Genomic DNA, 21,748 nt, shown 5'->3' with positions numbered 1-21,748 from the left:
CTGCACAGTTTAAGCTGCCTCTACCACAGTGTTTGACATAATGCAAGAATAACAGGATCAAAAGTCACATATATGGTGTGATCTCAGTTATGCTCCATGCAGACTGAAGCTGTCTCAAACAAAGTATAATGTATTCGTGTTGTTAAATGGATAGCAAGATTATGGGATTTTTTTTTTTCTTACGACTTTTCTGTATTGGGCAAATAGGCTTATGGGCATGACTTCTGGGGCGGCCTGAGCTCTTGGGTGCCCTGCATAGCCAGTGTGTGGTGCACAAGCCCACGGCAGACTGTCCTTGCCTAATAAGCTTGTGATGGACCCTCTAGTAGCAATAGCTGCTTTATACCAGTACACTCGAAAGCACTCCCAAGGTTAAGTCAGACTCGTTCATTCCACACACACGTACTGAATGGCTGATTTTTGCCAAGACATATTAGTTACATTAAGCATGAAGTAAACCAATAGATATGGCGCCTGTACTCAAGTTGCTTCTGGTATATTAGGAAGAAGACCCATATTAAACAACTAACACTCTCAGGCAATTCCGACTTGTGATAATGGTTATGAAAGAAAAGTATCATGTACTATGTGAGCACAGGGCAGGGGAGAGCCTAATTTGGGTTGAGTGTTTCAGGTAAGGCTGAAACCCCAACACTGAGAGGAGTTAGCCAAATTAAGAATATGCCAAATGGAGGAAACTGCATGGGAAAGGCCAAGAGGCAGAGAAGAGCGTATGAAAAGTCGAAGGAGACCAGTGTGGGCTGATGCGGCCAGGCTGGGAGAGATGGCCTGAGATACAGAAGTAGGCAGGGCGGGGGTGTTCTGTAAGTTGCAGCTTGAGAAAGGTATGCTGTGACTGCGACAGGTCAGAGATGCTGAGAAGGAAGGTGCAGCCCCCTTGAGCCTCTAAAAACAAAGTCTCCTCTCCTGGGCCTCCACACAGACGCAGTGTTTGCTGTGACCTCCCGCCTCTTTTTCTAATGCCTGGTACCATGGCCAAAGGTAACCGGGTGCCATTAGTGTGCATCACCACTACAACCTGGTCTTTCCACGCTGAGCACATAAATGTAGTAAACGAAAGTGAGGGCACACTAGATTCAGGTGTTTAAGTTAGATTAGCCATCCACCCCAAAATATGGAACAGATGTTCCAGTACTACTATACTTGGGAGTTGGGGTATATGGTTATTCGGTTCTATTTATATTTCTAAGACCAGCAAGTAGTTGGGATGGGTTTTTCCTTCCTTCCTTCCGTCCTTCCTTTCCTTCTTCCCTCCGTCTTCTCTTCTCTTCTCTTCCTCTCCCCCCCACTTTCTTTCTTTCTTTCATCAGTTGTTTCTTACTGAAATTAGAAGAAACATCTCTTTAATTATTGCCAATAGAGGTTAATATGAAAACAAAGTGATCGTTCACCCTGCTTTGTAATCTGTGTGACCATATTTTAATACAACTAATACTCCATTATTGTCAGCATGTGGTTGCACTGGGAAATTTTCACTTTCGGTCAGCAAGCTCATTACTGAAAACTACTATAAGAGAAATGCCCTTGAGTCATATACTTGTCTTATTGCCACGGTGTTCTCTGATAAGTGGTTCTTCCCCCAAATAAGCATACTTCATTTGCCATCTGTTTAAAATCACCGCAGAATGAAAACTAATACCTTGACGCCTAAGGACATCATCTCTCTTTCCTACACTGGAATTCTGCAGAAGAATGTATTGAGCATTACTCGTTCTTTCATTCTTTTCAGATTCTTCTTAATCCTTTGGTGAAAACTCGGTGACACAACATGGCTGCAAATAAGCCGAAGGGTCAGAATTCTTTGGCCTTACACAAAGTCATCATGGTAGGCAGTGGTGGTGTGGGCAAGTCTGCTCTGACCCTGCAGTTCATGTACGATGAGGTAAGTGCCGATTTTATCATGGATATCAAAGTTGGGGCTTTCAGAGGATATTTCTCTAGCTTCGTTTTGGTGCTGTTTTGGATGGATTCCTTGAATTCTTGAAAGCTACTCATCATTTTTTTCCTGTTCAGAGTCAACATTTGTTACAGCTTGATTTAACAAGTCAAGAACCCAAGGTCCTTAAAATTCTTATGCTTTTAAAAAACAAAACAGGGACTTCCCTGGTGGCGCAGTGGTTAAGAATCTGCCTGCCAGTGCAGGGGACGCAGGTTCGAGCCCTGGTCCAGGAAGATCCCACATGCCACGGAGCAACTGGGCCCGCGCACCACAACTACTGAGCCTGTGCTCTAGAGCCCGCGAGCCACAACTGCTGAGCCCACGTGCCACAAGTACTGAAGCCCGCACACCCAGAGCCCGTGCTCTGTAACAAGAGAAGCCACCGCAGTGAGAAGCCCGTGCATCACAATGAAGAGGAGCCCTCGCTTGCCGCAACTAGAGAAAGTCCGCGTGCAGCAGCAAAGACCCAATGCAGCCAAAAATTAATTTTTTAAAAAAACCCTGGAAACAGTACCTATTTTTGAGCAATCTAACTGGCTTTTTTATTTTTAGTGTTTTTAATGGTGAGTCCCACCTTGAATTAATAGAACTGGTGGATATAGTACCTAATTGAAACTTGACGTTAATATATATAAGTTGTCCTTTAATAACTTCAGTGAAAAAGTCAGTTATTGTGTACTGGCATGGCACCACACTCAACACTAAGCAGGAAAAGGCTTTGTCCCTAAAATAAAATTACTAGACAGGTTACAGATTTCTGTGCATGTATTTATATCAGACTTTATTGTCCCAGAGGTAAGGTCTCAGCCTATATACAGCAATACATTCTTTCCCTAGAGGACTGTTAATAAGGCTAAATGATTTAAGAGTTGGTAATCAAATTTAGGCATTGATCCTCAATTCTTCTTCCTCCCAAATAGAAGCAAAGATTTATGGTTACTCTTTCTTAATCCTCAAAAAAATCCTGTGTGGTAGGCAGTGGTTTCCCCATCTTACAGATGAGGAAACAGAACCTCAGAGAGGTTTCCCAACCTGCCCAAGAAGAGTGATCTCTGATGAGTAACTAAGTATTAAACCTAGTCTTCTAAGAAAAAGATCCTGTGGACTTTTACCACCTAAGGTCTCTTTTCATTGCCTGCTCATCAGCATTTCTTTCACACACACACAACTCTTAAATCCATCAGTTGTATTGCTTATGATAAACAATTTAGAGAGGGGGAAATTGAAATGGTACTTTCACTGAAATTGCTAATTTATCTGTTCAGTTCTGTTTTTCATGCTGTTCACCTTAATAGCTGCTTTTCTTTAAACTAATCCTCAAATCAGTTCCCTTCTTGACAATAGGAGGTCAAAAGTAAGAACGTTCATGTATGACATTTGAGGAATGGTTACACTTTCATTTAATATTTATAAATATTTAATATTCATAATATTATCAGATATGCTATCTGAATATTTCTATTATTCATAAATACTTATAAATATTTAATATTTGTAAAATATTAGCATGTAATTGTCATAGAATGTTCTATAGCTTTTACAGTTACAAATACACTGTGCTTGATTTTTTAATAATTATTTGTTGAGTGTCTTCCATGTACCAGGCATATTCCAGGCTTTGGAGATACAGTGATGAGTAGACTAATCAAGGTCCCTGCCCCCAGGGGTTAAATTCTAATAGGGGGATTTAGACATTGAGCATATAAATAAGAAAATATCAAATAATGAAAATATTTACAGGAACTAATAAAAAACCCACTGAAGTATGTGTGTATACATACCCATATGCCAACAATGATACACTGATCAAAAATATTGAGGTGAGATTTAGGGGGTAAAAGATAGAAGTACAACTGTAAAGTTGTTTAACTGTACTATTTTAAGAAATTGGAAGTTTGGGGAGAAATTTCAAAGTTCAAGATTTGGCATTTTACAGGGTAGTATAAGCCACCTTCTTGACATGGTTCATTTTGGAGAAAGAAAAGATTTAACTGTGCTTTCAATGCTTACCTAAATATTAACTTACTTTCAAGTTATTTCCACAATTCTGACATGAAAATTTATATTTAGAGTCAGAAAGGGTTCTTAAACATTTGATAAAATATCTGTGTAGTAGTTTCTGCAGGTGTAGTGTTCTAAGTAAGAAAAAAGGCACGGTTTTCAAGCCGTCAGCGGCCTAGAGCTGTTCAGTCCCCACCACCAAATTGCCTGAAATGGAAATTTAAATGAATGTAGTGTTTACCATTGGGGAAAACTGAATGACGGCTACATGTGACCTCTCAGTGCTATTTTGGCAACTTCATGTGGATCTATATTTCAAAATAAGAGGCTCTGAAAAGTAAGGATAATCCTTAAGGGGATGCGCTTTCACCTCTTGCAGTTTGTGGAGGACTACGAGCCTACCAAGGCCGACAGCTACCGGAAGAAGGTGGTGCTGGATGGAGAGGAAGTGCAGATCGACATCTTGGACACAGCCGGGCAGGAGGACTACGCCGCCATCAGGGACAACTACTTCCGGAGCGGCGAGGGCTTCCTCTGTGTCTTCTCCATTACGGAAATGGAGTCCTTCGCGGCCACAGCCGACTTCAGGTATGTCAGGGAGTCGTGCCGTTACACCGCAGAACAGCTTGCTCCCCAGAAACAAGCAGACCACTAGAGGCTCTTACCTGATCGCCTTTCCCTCTGCGTCTAGTCGTGTTTATTCCCTCTGTGACATCAGTGTGACTCTGTCCGCTGCATGCTTGTACTCACATCCTCGGCGCAACCTGCGTAATCCCACAGCCAGCTCTGCCAGTGCCAGCTGCACTGGAGCCTGAGTTTGTTCAAGGTTCACGCAGCTGAGTTGAATAAGTCATGAAACCAAGTGGAAGTTAGCGACAAAGTAGGAGATGTGGCCAGTGATGGTTACAGAGGATCCAGGAGAGGAGAGGAGCTGGGAGGCCTTCAAGAGATAGATAACCCTGAAGGATAAGAAGGATTTCCACAGATGAGGAAAGAGGTCATTCCTGGTGGTTGAGCAAGAAACTGAAGCAAGGGTTACACAAAGCATTCCTTTTTATGTATATGTGAAACTCTCAAGAACTTAAAAGATTCTAAAAGCACCTCCTTTGCAAAAAAGCATGTCATTGAGAAACTTTAAAAATATAAATTTATTTGTAACATTAAGTTTGTTGGCTTCTATAAGGAAGGAGTTTTGTATGTGATAAAGTGCAAAGGGAGTTTTGTAATCCTGGGAGACATGTTGAAAGTTATGTAAGTGTCAGTGATTATTCATTCATTCAAAAAAATATTTTGAGTGCTTATTATGTAGCAGGTTCTGTACTAAGTAATGGAATACATTTTGTCACCATAGCCACCAAAGCCAAAGTGGTATCTCAAGGGAGTGAGGTATTTTTATGCCAAGAGAAAGAATCTTGGGCTGTTGCTGTTACAGAAAATAAGTGAATCATTCATTACTCGTCTGTTGTACCTCCAGTGTGTTGCCCCTCCCATAAATAAAAACTGTTCCTACTAACTGACCAGCAATAGGAAAGGCATTTTTGAGATCGTCTGAATGGTTATAGTAGGCACTCCACACGGTCTGACCTGCAAAGTATAGCACAATGTCAGCTCCTCTCTTTTTAATTTCTTTTTATTGAAGTATAGTTGATGTACAACTTTGTGTTAATTTCTGCTGTAGATTCAATTATACATATATATACATTATTTTTTCATATTCTTTTCCATTATGGTTTATCACAGGATATTGAGTATAGATCTCTGTGCTATTCAGTGGGACCTTGTTGTTTATCTGTTCTATATATAAAAGCTTACATCTGCCAATCCCAACCCCCTCCTCCTCGGCAACCACAAGTCTGTTCTCTATGTCTGTGGGTCTGTTTCATAGATAAGTTCATTTGTGTCGTATTTTAGATTCCACATATAAGTGATATCATATGGTATTTATCTGTTTCTGACTTCACTTAGTATGATAATCTCTGGTTGCATCCATGTTGCTACAAATGGCATTATTTCATTCTTTTTTATGGCTGAGTAGTATTCCATTGTGTGTATATATATCTATACATGTCTCTCTATATACCACATCTTCATCCATTCATCTGTCGATGGACACTTAGGTTGCTTCTGTGTCTTGGCTATTGTGAATAGTGCTGCTGTGAACGTAGGGGTGCATGTATCTTTTTGAATTAGAATTTTGTCCAGATATATGCCCAGGAGTGGGATTGCTGGGTCGTATGGTAGTTCTCTTTTTAGTTTTCTAAGGAGCCTCCACACTGTTCTCCACAGTGGCTGTACCAACTTACACTCCCACCAACAGTGTAGGAGGGGTCCTTTTTCTCCACGCCTTCTCCAGCATTTGTTATAGACTTTTTAATGATGGCCATTCTGAGCAGTGAGAGGTGGTACCTCATTGCAGTTTTGATTTGCATTTCTCCGATTGTCAGCTCCTCCCTTTAGCCTTCCTGGGCCTCCCGTCACCCAGGCAGGATCCGTCGTTTCCTCATGTGTGTGTGCGGTATGCTTACCACAGCTGCAGCAGCACACTCGCCGCACTCTTACATGAGATTGATTTATATGTGTTTTTCCTGATATGGTAAAAACTCTTCTTATCCATTTCAGTGTCTCTAGTACCCCTGTTTGGCACAGTTGCTGGCCTATAACTTGTAGTGCTTATTAAGTGTTTGATAGAAACATTAGAGAGCTCTGTTACGTTTTTTCATTCTCACTTGCCTTCTGATAAGAATGAAGTTGGACCAGTTTGTAAAGGTGCTTTCCTATTATAAAATTCTGTAGTAGCCTCTCAAACTCTATTTAAAGGGAGCATCACTTTAAGCAAAAATGCCAATAACGATTACAATCGTCACATCAGAAACCACTGATCACAGATCACCATAACAAATATAATAATAATAGAAAAGTTTGAAATGTTGCAAGAATTACCAGAATGTGACACAGAGACACAAAGTGAGCAAATGCTGTTGGAAAAATAGCGCTGATAGACTTGCTTGATGCAGGGTGACTACAAACCTTCAGTCTGTTAAGAAAAAAAAAAAAAGTATCTACAAAGCACAGTAAAGCAGATTGCAGTAAACAAGGTATACTTTTATCAACCGTGATAAACGTACCACATTAATGTTAACAGTAGGGGAAACTGGATGTGGGGTATATGGGAACTCTGTCCTGTCTTCACAACTTCTCTGTAAATCTGAAATCATTCTAATATAAAAAGATTATTTTCAAAAAAGCATTTCGGAGGAAGTTGCATTTGATATTCACTTCGTACGTCTACTGCCATATTTATACTCTTCTTCTGTGTATTTTTCCGAATGAAGTGAATGTGGAGCTCAAATCATTGATAGTAGAAAAAGGAAGAAGTGCTGCTTGTTTCCTACTGGGTAATAAGTGAGCTGTTTGTTATTGTCTAGAAACATAAATAACTGCTAATTGCATGTTTTGTTATTTTAACATGTAGAGATAACATTAATATTTCTTGCTCATTTTCTCTTATCCAGGGAGCAGATTTTAAGAGTAAAAGAAGATGAGAATGTTCCATTTCTGCTCGTTGGAAACAAATCAGATTTGGAAGATAAAAGGCAGGTTTCTGTAGAAGAGGCAAAAACCAGAGCCGATCAGTGGAATGTTAACTATGTGGAAACATCTGCTAAAACACGAGCTAATGTTGACAAGGTAAAAAGGTGGCTCTACTGCTACGTCATGTTAAAAATAGGTTGATGTGCTTTAACTCGGCTCTGTTTAGTCTAGAGATTCTGTGAGACTTTCAAATAGAGGTTTAATACGTGTTGATTTTCTATGGCCCTGAATGCTCAAGTACAGCGTGTTAGGAATTTACTTCACTTTGTCCTTATAGGTTCCCGAGAGGCGTTAAAACATGCGACACTGCAGCTAGATGTACCTTTTTTTTTTTAAAGCACTGAAAGATTCCTGACCTGAATCCCTGCCTTTTTTTTTTTTTTTCCTTATCCTGATTGGCTGGAGAATCTAGAAGGAACAATGTAAGTCCTCTGAGCTGACACCTGCCCAGCCTCACTTAAGTTCTCCCAGACCCCGGGGGAGAGGATTTTGAAATCTCTGTCATCACAGCTGCCTTCCCTACCCTCAGCCTCTGTTCTCCCCCAAGTGGAAGGGGAGCTCCTGTGTCCTCTCCCCTCATCTTCACACTGTGTTCAGATTGGCCCTTCCTGGAGACCAGGTGCAGAACACCCTTACCTCGTTTCTGGAAGCCTTCCCAGGTGCTTTTCATCCTGCCGTGGGACGCCATCATCAGTATTTAGGAAGCCTGCCGGTTGCGCTGGGGCAACACAGGTTCTGAGAGCCCTCCAGGCGGGGCCTTTTCAGCCCCCGCGTATCTAGGCTCTACTGAGTGCCTCTCAAAAACTAACGTGCAGGAGGATTGCCTATAGAGCCTGATAAACACAGATTCCTGGGTCTTCGCCAGAGGTTTTGATTCGCTTGGTCTGGGGTGAGACCTGAGAATTTGCCTATCTAGCTAGCTCCTGGATGTGCAAACGGGCGGTGCGGCACACTTGGAGTAACTGCCCTAGGTGGCCGCAGGTGCTTGTGAGCTCGTCTGCTGTGGCTGTAGATTCGCAGCCCTGGTCCAGAAATCATGATGTTAACAATTTAGAGATTCTTTCTGCCTGTTTACTGTAGGTTTTAAGACAGTGTTATTACTGTCTTAAACTAATTTTTTTTTTTTTAGTCACACGGTCAGATTCCTTTAAGTCCAAGATATCTGTACAAATTGCTGTAAGATTTCTACTGAGTAGACCAGTTTCCTCTAAAGTTATGGCAAATTTAAAGTACTGATGAAATACAGTTTGAGGTTCAGCACGTTTGGGGTTTTGAAAGGCACCAATGAGGATTGTCATAGCATATGTATACTTTGTTTCCTCCTGTTTGATGTCTTGAGCAGGTGGTAGAACAAACCATCGTGATCTAAGGGAAGTGGGGAGCAATAACTGTTCAAGCTCTGAGGCTTGAAGCAGTCCTGTAGTGTCACCTGCTGGCATCAGAGGCCCTGGGAAAATACGGTAGTGTGCATTATCAGAGATCTCACCAGACAGTAAGAAAAAGACCAACAACCCAATGGGAAAATGGTCGAAAAACAGATAGCCCTGTCACAGAAAAGAAATGCAAATCGTGTTTAAACTTGCAAAGAGGCTTATGAGTCTTACTTATAAAAAGGGAAGTGAAATTTTAAAATATAATGACATATTTTTTTTACCTGTCAATTGGAAAAGGGCAAGAAGGTTGATAATAATACTGTTGACAGGAGTGTGGGAAAAAAAGGAACTCTCATATGTTCTTGGAAGGGCAGTCTGGCAATTATCTATCAAAAATTATGACCCCAACAATTCAAGTTCTAAAACTTTATTATACAGATAAAATTACACATCCATGCCTAAGTGTATGTTCAGCAGTAGTCCTTGAAGCATTATTTGTAGAAGCAAAAGACAGGAAATATCCAAGTGTCCAGTAACAGATGGTACGTCCATATAATGGAATACTGTACAGCTGTTGAAAAGAAATGAAGGTAGAGCTTAATGTGCTGATATGGAATGATCGTCAACATCAGTAAATGAAAAAGCAAAGTACAGAACAGCGTCTAGTTTGCTGCCATCTGTGTTTGAAACATACTCATACACACACAAGTGCACATGTATGTATAGATCGGGAATATGTAAGATTCTAGTACCTGTGGTTGCCACCAGAGAGCTAAGTCACAGACGTGCATGTTTCACTGCTGCGTCCTGAAGAGTGGCTACCAGATAACGTACCTCAGTGGCTAAGGAAAAGTAACTTGCAGCAACTCTTCAGTTTCTTAAAGTTGGTTACGTTGGGATTATATTTGTTTTTTGGGTTTGTTTGCTGAGGCAATGATGTAATACAGTTATAAGAGCTAATAATACTCTTTAGTGCTTGAAGAGCCAGGCGCTGTGGCCAGCACTCACTGTTTCATCTTTAACCCTATGAAGCATAGATACTCCTCTCATGACGCCTTTCTAGGTGAGGAAATTGAGGTGCGGAGAGATGACATACCTGGCTCAAGGTCACCATGTCGTAGTGGCATCTGCTGGCTCTGGGTGTGGCCAGCTCTGGAGCCAATGTTCTGCCCTGTCTATTTTACTTAAAACAATGGTTGGAATACCTGTGGCATCTCCCATGTTGTGTGTCATCCACTCCCAGGAGTCTGATCAGATTTTGTAGGATTAAGTGTTAACAGTGTCTCCTTCTATTAAATTGAGAGGTGTCTTGTCACAGAAAGCAAATACTAGCTCCCGCCAGACTTTAAACGCCCATGCCTTATCCTTACGAGGATTCCAAATAGACCACTGGGTAGAAGTTTCAGAGAAGCAGATTTTTAAAACTACCCTGTGAAAAAGCTTCATGACCGTCAGAATTGTTGAGCTGAGGCCTGGCCTGTCTCAGAGGAATCACTCAGAGGCTAGAGGACCATCTGGGAAACCTGCTTGGGTCCTCCCTGGGTGCCAGGTCATCTGACCTTGTAGTACCCTTCTAGCTAAATGCTCTGGCTCTTTAAATCGCAACTCCAAGGTTGCTCTTAATTTTAAGGAACATCTTGGGGGAAATGGAAAGAAATTAGGCAAGTAGACGTCAAAATGAAAGTATGATTTATTATGTCAAGAGAGCCAATTTTATGTTGGGGAAAGAATTTTGTTAGAAATGTAGTGTCTTGTTTTTGAAAATGTTTTTAATTTTTTTCTTTATACAAGTAATACATGAACATATGCTCATTGTATAAAGAAAAATTCATGATACAGAGGAAAAAGTATAAGGAGGAAAAGTGATGAGTCTGTCACTCCACCCAGATTCCACTCACCTCCTTTACCTGTAGGTAACCACTGCTAACACGTGTGTATCTTTCCAGACTTTACCTGCCTTTAAAGACAGGCATACAGAATCTAAGGGAGAAAAAAAAAAAGAACCTTAGGGAAAGGTTGTATTTGCTTGTTTTCCACCTGTATAAATAGGATTTGTGTGTGTGTATCTGTGTATGTATAGTGTATTTCTGTGGTTTGCTTTTTAAATTTCACAGTAAATAGATCCTGTAGTTCTTTCCATGTCGTTGCATATAGACGTACCACATTCTTTTTAAAATCTACAAAATGTTCCATAGTTAGGAAAATGGCTGAATTATGAAAAAAGTCTACCAGTGACATTTAGGTTGTCTGCAGTGCTATTACAAACATAACACAGTGAACTGTGTGAACGTGCACCCACACAAGACCAAAAGCAAGGGTGCATTTAATTTTAATGACAAGTCACCCTCCAGAGAGGCTGCGCTACACTCCCACCAACAGTGTGAGGAAACCCTTTCCCCACTACTTGCCAGTGTCAATTAAAGGAGCCTTTAAAGTCGCCAACAAGATGGGGAAATCATTTCTTTTGTGTTTCCTGATTACTACTGAGGCTGGGCAGCTTGTAGTTGATTCATTGGCCGTTTGTAGATCTTCTGTGAACGCTGAAATTACATTGATCTAATGGGGGGTTTATCTTTTTGATTCATAAGCCTGCTTTATATTAAGGACATTAACGCTTTGTCCACTATATCCGTTTGGGACAGTGTCTCCTAATGCATACCATATCTGTTTTTATCTTTTTTTTTTTTTGAATGTATAGTTGATTTACAATATCATGTTAGTTTCAGGTGTACAGCGGCAGTGATTCAGTTATACATATGTATATTATTTTCCAGATTCTTCTCCCTTATAGGTTGTTACAAAATATTGAGTATAGTTCCCTGTGCTCTCCAGTAGGTCCTTGTTAGTTGTCCTTTTTTTTTTCCTACAAAAGAAATAGAAATTTTTATTCAAGCCAAATTTGAGGATTATAACTGCATAGAGCATCTCAGAAGGCTCTAAGCACTGTTCCCGGTTATCTATTTTATATATAGTAGTGTGTATATGTTAATCCCAATCTCCTAATTTAGCTGTCTCTCACCCCTTCCCCTTTGGTAACCATAAGTTTGTTTTCTGTGTCTGTGAGTCTCTTTCTTTTTTGGAAATAAGTTCATTTGTATCTTTTTTTTTTTTAGATTCCACATATAAGCGATATTGTATGATATTTATGTTTCTCTGGCTTATACTTCATTTAGTATGATAATCTCTAGGTCCATCCATGTTGCTGCACATGGCATTCTTTCATTCTTCTTTATGGCTGAGTAACATTCCTCTGTGTGTGTATACACATATACATCACATCTTCTTTATCCACTCCTCTGTCAATGAACATTTAGGTTGCTTCCATGACTTGGCTATTGTAAATAGTGCTGCGATGAACATTGGGGTGCACGTATCTTTTTGAATTATGGTTTTTTCCAGGTATATACCCAGGAGTAGGATTACAGGATCATATGGTAACTCTTTTTAGTTTAAGGAACCTCCATACTGTTCTCCATAGTAGCTCCACCTTACATTCCCACCAACAGTGTAGGAGGGTTCCCTTTTCTCCACACCCTCTCCAGCATTTGTTGTTTGTAGACTTTTTGATGATGGCCATTCTGACTGGTGTGAGGGGATACCTCATTGTAGTTTTGATTTGCATTTCTCTAATAATTAGCGGTGTTGAGCATCTTTTCATGTGCCCATTGGCCATCTGTATGTCTTCTTTGAAGAAATGTGTATTTAGATCTTCTGCCCATTTTTTCATTGGGTTTGTTTTGATACTGAGTCACATGAGCTGTTTGTAAATTTCACATGAGCTGTTTGTAAATTTTAGAGATTAATCCTGTTGGTCACATGGTTTGCAGTTATTTTTCTCCCATTCTGTGGGTTGTCTTTTCATTTTGCTTATGGTTTCCTTTGCTGTGCAAAAGTTTTTGAGTTTAATTAGGTCTCATTTGTTTATTTTTATTTTTATTTCCATTACTCTAGGAGACAGATCCAAAAAGATATTGCTGCAATTTATGTCAAAGAGTGTTCTGTCTAGGTTTCCTCTAGGAGTTGTATGGTATCCAGTCTTACATTTAGATCTTTTAATCAGTTTTGAGTTTATTTTTGTGTATGGTGTTAGGGAGTGTTCTAATTTCATTCTTTTACATGTAGCTGTCCCAGTTTTCCCAGCACCACATATTGAAGAGACTGTCTTTTCTCCATTGTATAGTCTTGCCTCCTTTGTTGTAGATAAACCCACACACCTATGGTCAATTTATCTCTGGGCTTTCTATCCTGTTTCATTGATCTATATTTCTGTTTTGATTACTGAAGTTTTGTAGTATAGTCTGAAGTCAGGAAGTCTGATTCCTCCAGTTCCATTTTTCTTCCTCAAGGTTGCTTTGACTATCAGGGTCTTTTGTGTTTCCATACAAATTAAAAAATTTTTTGTTCTAGTTCCGTGAAAAATGCCATTGGTAATTTGATAGAGATTGCACTGAATCTGTAGATTGCCCTGGGTAGTGTAGTCATTTTGACAATATTGATTCTTCTGAGCCAAAAACACGTTATATCTTTACATCTGTTTGTGTTGTCTTCAGTTTCTTTTATCAGCATCTTAGTTTTTGGAGTACAGGTCTTTTGCCTCCTTAGGTAGTTGTATTCCTAGGTATTTTATTCTTTTTGATGCGATGGTAAATGGGATTGTTTCTTTAATTTCTCTGTCTGATCTTTCGTTGTTAGTGTATAGAAATGCAACAGATTTCTGTGTATTAATTTTGTATCCTGCAACTTTACCGAATTCATTGATGAGCTCTTGTAGTTTTCTGGTAACATCTTCAGGATTTTCTATGTATAGTATCATGTCATCTGCAAACAATGACAGTTGTTTTAATTCTTCTTTTCCTATTTGGATCCCTTTTCTCTTTCTTGTCTGATTGCCATGGCTAGGTCTTCCAAAACATAAAAGTGGTGAGAGGGGACATCCTTGTCTTTTTCCTGATCTTAGAGAAAATGCTTCCAGCTTTTCACCATTGAGTATGATGTTAGCTGTGGGTTTGTCATATACAGCCTTTATTATGTTGAGGTATGTTCCCTCTGTGCCCAGTTCCTGGAGAGTTTTTATCATAAGTTTGGGTGCTGAATTTTATCAAAAGTTTTTTCTGCATCTATTGAGATGGTCATATGGTTTTTATTCTTCAATTTGTTGATGTGGTATAGCACACTGATTGATTTGCTCCATACCATGTCTTATTTATTTATTTAGGCTGCGTTGGGTCTTTGTTGCTGCACCTGGGCTTTCTCTAGTTGCGGCAAGTGGGGGCCACTGTTCGTTGTGGTACGCAGGCTTCTCACTGCGGTGGCTTCTCGTTGCAGAGTGTGGGCTCAGTAGTTGTGGTGCACAGGCTCTAGAGCGCAGGCTTAGCTGCCCCACGGCATGTGGGATCTTCCTGGACCAGGGCTCAAACCCGTGTCCCCTGCATTGTCAGGCAGATTCTTAACCACTGTGCCACCAGGCAAGTCCCCATACCATGTCTTTTAACTTTGCTGATTTTTACCTTTTGCCATGGAAAAAACATTAAAGATTATGTTGTCAAATTTGTTTTTCCTTTGAGACTTCTGGATTCTGTGGCTTCATTAGAAAAGCTCTCCCATCCTAAACTTAAAAAGCACTTACCTAGGGCTTCCCTGGTGGCACAGTAGTTAAGAATCCACCTGCCAATGCAGGGGACACAGGTTCAAGCCCTGGCCCGGGAAGATCCCACATGCCACGGAGCAGTTAAGCCTGTGCACCACAACTACTGACCCTGTGCTCTAGAGACTTTGAGCCACAACTACTGAGCCCGCGTGCCACAACTATTGAAGCTCGCACACCTAGAGCCCGTGCTCCGCAATGAGAAGCCTGCGCTCCGCAACAAAGAGTAGCCCCCGCTCGCTGCAACTAGAGAAAGCCTGCGCAAGCAACGAAGACCCAACGCAGCCAAAAATGAAAAACACTTAACGTTGCTTCCTTTTTGTGTTGGCCTTTATAGATGTTTAATCCTTTTGAAAATTTAGTATTGTCTGTGTTGTGAACTAGGGGCTGTTAAGTATTTAAAATGAAGAAACTGGTGAAGGCAAAGGTTTACATTTAAAGCTAACGGTCTATGATGCTTTAAGAGAGATGTTTGTCATTTCTAATAATTTTTATGTTTTTTCAACTGTAAGTATTCTGAGCTAAGCATTTTGAGTCTGTGTCTAGTTTCGTTTCACTTTCATTTACGTGAGAACAGGGATTTCCTGTGATCTCTACTCTGGAATTAGAAGAGTCAAATTCTGTACATACCAGGGGGGAAATGGGGGGAAGGGAAAGAAGGGGACAGGAGGAAAGAGGGTGGGAGGAAATGAGGGCGAGCAGAAATTTTTTTAAAAGTTGGGAAGAAGCTCTGTACTTTCGGGATTATCATTTGTCTAAGTTTATCAAAACCAATTCTTCATTCTTACTCCAAATTACTTATTTCCTTCCACTTGGCAGTTGAAACAAGGCCTCCTTTACCTTAATTCATTAAGTTAGCTGATGTAAAGTTTAAGAGTTTTCCATTGGGTTTGCTAGTTAAGATGACCTTGGTGGTTTCCAGTAGGGATTCGTTTGCAGTTTATTGCAGATACTCATCTAAAATTAGAAATCACATCTTCTAATATCCATTCTGCAGTGATGTGTTCACATCAGAAAGCAGTACTGGGAGTTTTCTGCTAATCACACGTAGGTAGTTTGGAGGCTTCCTGCCCTGGCTGGTCAGCTGTGGACTTGAAGCAGAGGTGTTGCAAAATCCCCAGTCTCCAGGCCGTCAAGCTGCAGCAAGTGGGGGGAAGAATTCATGGGGTTTGAACTGTCACCTCCGTGTTTCAGTACATCGCATTCTTTCTGAGCTTTTATGCTCAGTCTTCCCCTTCTTTAATTATCCATGTCCTTTTCTGTTGGTCCTGTGTCATTTAACTCAACCCATTCGTCTGATAGTCCTTGTTTTCTTTTTTAATTTTTATTTTATATTGGAGTATAGTTGATTACCTGTGTTGTGTGTCAGGTGTACAGCAAAGTGATTTAGTTACACATATGCATGCATCTCTTCTTTTTCCAATTCCTTTCCCATTTAGCTTATCGTAGAGTATTGAGCAGAGTTCCCTGTGCTATACAGAGGTCCTTGTTGTTCACCTGTTTTAAATGTAGCAGTGTGTACATGTCAATCCAAACTCCCTATCTATCCCTCCCCCCACCCTTCCCCACTGGTAACCATAAGTTCATCCTCTAAGTCTGTGAGTCTGTTTCTTTTGCAAATAAGTTCATTTGTATCATTTTTTTTAGATTCCACATTAAGCGAAATCATGTGATATTTGTCTTTGTCTGTCTGACTTAGTATAATAATCTCCAGGTCCATGCATGTTGCTGCGAATGACACTATTTCATTCTTCTTAATGGCTGAGTAATATTCCATTGTATATATGTACCAAATCTTTATCCATTCATCTGTTGATGGACATTTAGGTTGCTTCCATGTCTTGGGTATTGTAAACAGTGCTGCAATGAACATTGGGGTGCGTGTATCCTTTCGAACCATGGTTTTCTCAGGGTATATGCCCAGGAGTGGGATTGCTGGATCATATGGTACCTCTATTTGTAGTTTCTTAAGGAACAACCATACTGTTCTCCATAGTGGCTGCACCAATTTACATTCCCACCAACAGTGTAGGAGAGTTCCCTATCTCCACACCCCTCTCTAGCATTTGTTGTTTGTAGATTTTTTGATGATGGCCATTCTGACTGATGTGAGGTGATACCTCATTGTAGTTTTGATTTCCATTTCTCTAATAATTAGCAATGTTGAGCATCTTTTCATGTGCTTTTTAGCCATCTATATGTCTTCTTTGGAGAAATGTCTATTTAGGTCTTCTGCCCGTTTTTTCGTTGGGCTGTTTGTTTTGATATTGAGTCACATGAGCTGTTTTTAAATTTTAGAGATTAATCCTGTTGGTCACATGGTTTGCAATTATTTTCTCCCATTCTGTGGGTTGTCTTTTCATTTTGTTTATGGTTTCTTTCACTGTGCAAAAGCTTTTAAGTTTAATCAGGCCCCATTTTATTTTTGTTTTTATTTCTATTACTCTAGGAGATGGATGGAAAAGATAAAGCTGCGATTTATGTCAGGGTGTTCTGCCTAGGTTTTCCTCTAGGAGTTGTATAGTATCCGGTCTTGCATTTAGGTCTTTAATCCATTTTGAGTTTATATTGATGCTTCCAGTCCAAGAAAAATGATGCTTCCAGTCCAAGAAAAATGATATCTTTCCATCTGTTTGTGTCCTCTTTGATTACGTTCATCAGCCTCTTACAGTTGTGGTCTTTTGCCTCCTTAGTTAGGTTTATTCCTAGGTATTTTGATGTGATGGTAAATGGGTTTCTTTAATTTCTCTTTCTGATCTTTCATTGTTAGTGTATAGAAATGCAGATTTCTGTATTAATTTTGTATCCTGCAACTTTACTGAACACTGATGAGCTCTAGTAATTTTCTGGTAGGATTTTCTATGTGTAGTATTATGTCATCTGCAAACAAACAGTGATACTTCTTTTCCAATTTGGATTCCCTTTCTTTTTCTTCTCTGATTGCTGTGGCTAGGACTTCCAAAACTATGTTGAATAAAAATGGCAAGAGTGGGTATCCTTGTCTCATTCCTGGTCTTAGAGGAAATGCTTTCAGCTTTTCACCATTGAGTATGTTAGCTGTGGGTTTGTCATATACCACCTTTATTATGTTGAGGTATGTTCCCTCTAGGCCCATTTTCTGGAGTTTTTATCACAAATTGGTGTTGCAGACAAAGCTTTTGATCAGATTCATCTATTGAGATGATTATATGGTTTTTATTCTTTAGTTTGTTAATATGGTGTATCACACTGATTCATTTGCAGATACTGGAGAATCGTTGCATCCCTGGGATAAATCCCACTTGATTATATAGTATATGATCCTTTTTAAGGTATTGTTGGATTTAGTTTGCAGAGTATTTTGTTGAGGATTTTTTCATCTGTGTTCATCAGTGATATTGGTCTGTAATTTTTTTGGTGATATCTTTGTCTGGTTTTGATATCAGGGTGATGGTGGCCTCATAGAATGAGTTTGGGAGTATTCCTTCCTCTGCAATTTTTTGGAATGCTTTCAGAAGGATAGGAGTTAACTCTTCTCTAAATGTTTGATAGAATTTGCCTGTGAAGCCATCTGGTCCTGTACTTTTTTGTTGGGAGTTTTTTCATCACAGTTTCAATTTCAGTACTTGTGTTCATATTTTCTGCTTCTTCCTGCTTCAGTCTTGGGAGATTGTACCTTTCTAGGCATTTGTCCATTTTTTCTAGGTTGTCCATTTTACCAGCATATGTTGCTTGTAGTAGTCTCTTACAATCCTTTGTATTTCTGTGGTATCAGTTGTAACTTCTCCTTTTTCATCTTTAATTTTATTGATTTGAACTCTCTCTTTTTCTTGATGAGTCTGGCTAAAGGTTTATCAATTTTGTTTATCTTTTCAAAGAACCAGCTTTTAGTTTCATTGATCTTTTCTGGTTTTTGTTTCTATTTCATTTATTTCTGCTCTGATCTGTATTTCTTTCCTTCTACTAACTGGGTTTTGTTTGTTTTTCTTTCTCTAGTTGCTTTAAGTGTAAGATTAGGTTGTTTGAGATTTTTCTGTATTTTGTATACAAGATATAAGCGATAAACTTCCCTCTTAGAACTGCTTTTGCTGTGTCCATTTTGGATTGTCATGCTTTCGTTTATTTGTCTTTAGGTATTTTTTGCTTTCCTCTGATTTCTTCAGTGATCCATTGGTTGTTTTAGTAGCATATTGTTTAGCCTCCACGTGTTTCTGTTATTTTATAGTTTTCTTGTACTTGATTTCTAAGCATTGTGGTCAGAAAAGATGCTTGATATGATTTCAGTTTTCTTGAATTTTTTAGTCTTACCAAGTTTTATTCTAGAAGTAATCATTTTTTTAATCCAGAATGCAAAAGTGTGATGCATAGAAGTTATTCATCCACTCATCACTATTCTAGGCCCTTCAGTGTGTACTCAGACATTTGTTATTGACATTGAACTTCTTAAGGTTACAGTAGTAATTTTTAAATTATTAGGCTAATATGTCCCATTATTTGCCAGTTTCTAGACATCAAACAAGAATTGATAAATCCTCAAATATAGTGCAACAAACAAAATTTTTTCTAGTGCCTGGTATCAGAACTATAAAGGAAGCAGTCATTTTCCACAGCTGTTTTTTAAAACAGGGCTGAAGAAAACCAGGTTATTAAATGTAAATTTTATTAAACACAAATTACTTTAAAATTTAATTGATAAAATACATTTACTAATTATAAATTACTCAAATGTAACCCATTGAGTTTTATATCTTTGGAGCTAGCCTCACTTGTAGTGCTTTTTTCATTTTTATCTTGAAAATTCAGACAGAAAGATTAGGTTATAGTATGTAAACACATTTTACCAAATTCATTTTTCCCATTTCTCAGTATACTTGGAGAAGCAGGCTTTAGTTGGGTGCTTTCCTCTCGCTGTACTCCCCAAACAAGAGCTCCTAAATATTCCTATAATATTCCCAAGGTTTACTGTTGTGAATCAGAGAAATTCCAGGCACATATGATCTACTTGGTTTATTTATCCTATTTTCTTCTTTCTAGGTATTTTTTGATTTAATGAGGGAAATTCGAGCCAGAAAGATGGAAGACAGCAAAGAAAAGAATGGGAAAAAGAAGAGGAAAAGTTTAGCCAAGAGAATAAGAGAAAGATGCTGCATTTTATAATCAAAGCCCAAACTCCTTTCTTATCTTGACCATACTAAGAAATATAATTTATAAGCTTTGCCACTGAAGGCTCAATTGACTGAAATTACTTTAACATTTTGGAAATTGTTATGTGTCTCTAAAAGCATGAATTGGAACTGCACTGAGAGTCAAATTCACTTAAAAAAGAAATTAATGTGGCTTCACCAAGAAGCAAAGTTCAACTTATTTCGTAATTGCCTACATGTATCACAGTCCTGAATGTAGCGTGGGCACCTGTGTTTTGCTGGCAGTCTTTCTTGAACTATTCAAGAGGTGAGATGGGGGTGGGCAATGGGAGGAAAGGCTACTTCCTCTGGTTTATTATAAAGCTTAAATTTTATATCATTTTAAAATGTCTTGGTCTTCTACTGCCTTGACAGATGACAATTGTGAACATGATAGTTAAACTGTACCACTTTTTTTAACCATTGTTATGCAAAATATAGAAGAAAAAGTTACTGGCATGATTGTTGCATATAGTTCAATTGAGAGTAATTCATCTGTGAATCTGCATTAATTACCTGGTGATTAACTTAGAAAAGTGGTGTAAACTTGTACATGGAAATTTTTTAATATGCCTTAATTTAGAAACCTAAAGATACCCACTTACATCATTCTGGGTGTGTCCTCACTGTGCCGTGGGCCCACTGCCCATGTGTCCTGGTGAGAGAATATATGTCAGGATGGAGGACAACGTTTGTGTGGAGGATTCTCGAGAAATTACTGGTAGGAGTCTGTCCAAATTTAAACTGTGTGCCATACTCTGGTTCCTGAAAGTAAGGTTCCAGAGCTTCTTGATTGCTTTTAACTAAGTGTAAGGTAGTTTAAAATGAAGGCCCAGCGTCTACTTGTAAGATAATTTTAGACTATGAGCATTCAGTACCAGTTATGTCTCAGTGAACCCTCTTTCTTTAAGATGCTGGTCCCTGGAAATCCCTTTCTGCAAGTGGTGAGCATGTGTTAAGATTCTGATCTCCTTGGAGTGTAGAGCACAGGAAAAGCGTGGACAGTGCTAATGCGTTTTGCACTAGAACATTTCAGAAGAGTCGTGCTCGCCATCTGGTAACTTCTAAATTTGTATTCCCGAGGTTACAGTTTGTAAGGGAGTTACTGGGATTATTTGTAGGCTGTGTTCATAATGAATAACACTGTCTCTACGTTTTCCTAAAGTTAACATCGAAAACCAAACCCAAGGATAGTGCAGAAAACATGTCTGGCACCAAACAGTAGGCTGTGTCCCCACTGTATGGCGTGCCCACTGGAGGGCCATGATTTCAATGGGAGATTTACCACTGTCAGATTTTTCTTTTCTTTGTAATGGGACTAGGACAGTTTGATTCAACAAAGTTTTTGTTTCTTTTTGCTCAGTCCTAATTTCAGCAAGTCAAAGATGTGTTCAGGCATTCCAGGTGACAGATGTGTACGTAAAGTTAACAAAAACAGGCTATTTAGGAACTGAACTCTTTAGATATTACGTCCGGCTTGTCATATTAAATATTTGTCCTTAAAGGGTTTGAGATGTACATCTTTCATATTTTTCATAGGCTGTGCCATGTGCAGAATTAAAGTTACCAATGTCAGCGCGGCCCCGTGGGCCCAGCGATCTCCGTGTGTACTTGTTGCAGTCTCATTTAACCAGGGGTCCTAACCACTAACATTGTGACTTTGCTTTGAGACCTTTCCTCTCCTGGGTACTGAGGTGCTATGAAGCCAAACGACAAAGATGCATCACATGTCTTAGGCTGATGCCACTACCCGATCGGTTTATTTGCAATTTGAGCCATTTAAAGACCAATAAACTTTCTTTTTTTAAATGTTGGTGGTGTTACTTGATGTTTACAATTCAGATTTATCAACCTGGGCATCCTTACCAGAGACTTGACTACAACTCAGTCTTTTGAGCCATTAGTTTAGGGACTTCTGTGTGAGAAGAATTCTGTGCCAGATTTCCTCAGTCAGGATCATCATTGCTTAGGTTTAATCAAGGCTCAGAAATGGAGGAGCCCCATGTGCAGAATTGCA

At 39.4% G+C, this 21,748-nt stretch overlaps 1 protein-coding gene across 3 annotated transcripts in view; it reads left to right on the top strand.

The window, feature by feature from the left end:
- RALA (RAS like proto-oncogene A) overlaps positions 1 to 21,540 on the top strand; it is a 76,734-nt gene extending 55,194 nt beyond the window's left edge. For 2 of the 3 annotated variants that reach the window (XM_067745869.1, XM_067745868.1), the window contains 5 exons: positions 1,751 to 1,903; positions 4,341 to 4,549; positions 7,294 to 7,356; positions 7,474 to 7,648; positions 19,583 to 21,540. In XM_067745869.1, coding sequence (XP_067601970.1) covers positions 1,790 to 1,903; positions 4,341 to 4,549; positions 7,294 to 7,356; positions 7,474 to 7,648; positions 19,583 to 19,705 — 684 coding nt within the window. In that variant the 5' untranslated portion in view covers positions 1,751 to 1,789 and the 3' untranslated portion in view covers positions 19,706 to 21,540. The remainder of the gene's footprint in view (positions 1 to 1,750; positions 1,904 to 4,340; positions 4,550 to 7,293; positions 7,357 to 7,473; positions 7,649 to 19,582) is intronic. The other variant, XM_067745870.1, reaches the window with a different exon arrangement.
- The last annotated feature ends 208 nt before the right edge of the window (positions 21,541 to 21,748 follow it).

Source organism: Pseudorca crassidens, chromosome 8 (genome assembly GCF_039906515.1).
Source record: "Pseudorca crassidens isolate mPseCra1 chromosome 8, mPseCra1.hap1, whole genome shotgun sequence".
Classification (NCBI taxonomy): Eukaryota; Metazoa; Chordata; class Mammalia; order Artiodactyla; family Delphinidae; genus Pseudorca; species Pseudorca crassidens.
This window is presented reverse-complemented; position numbering and strand designations above follow the sequence as displayed.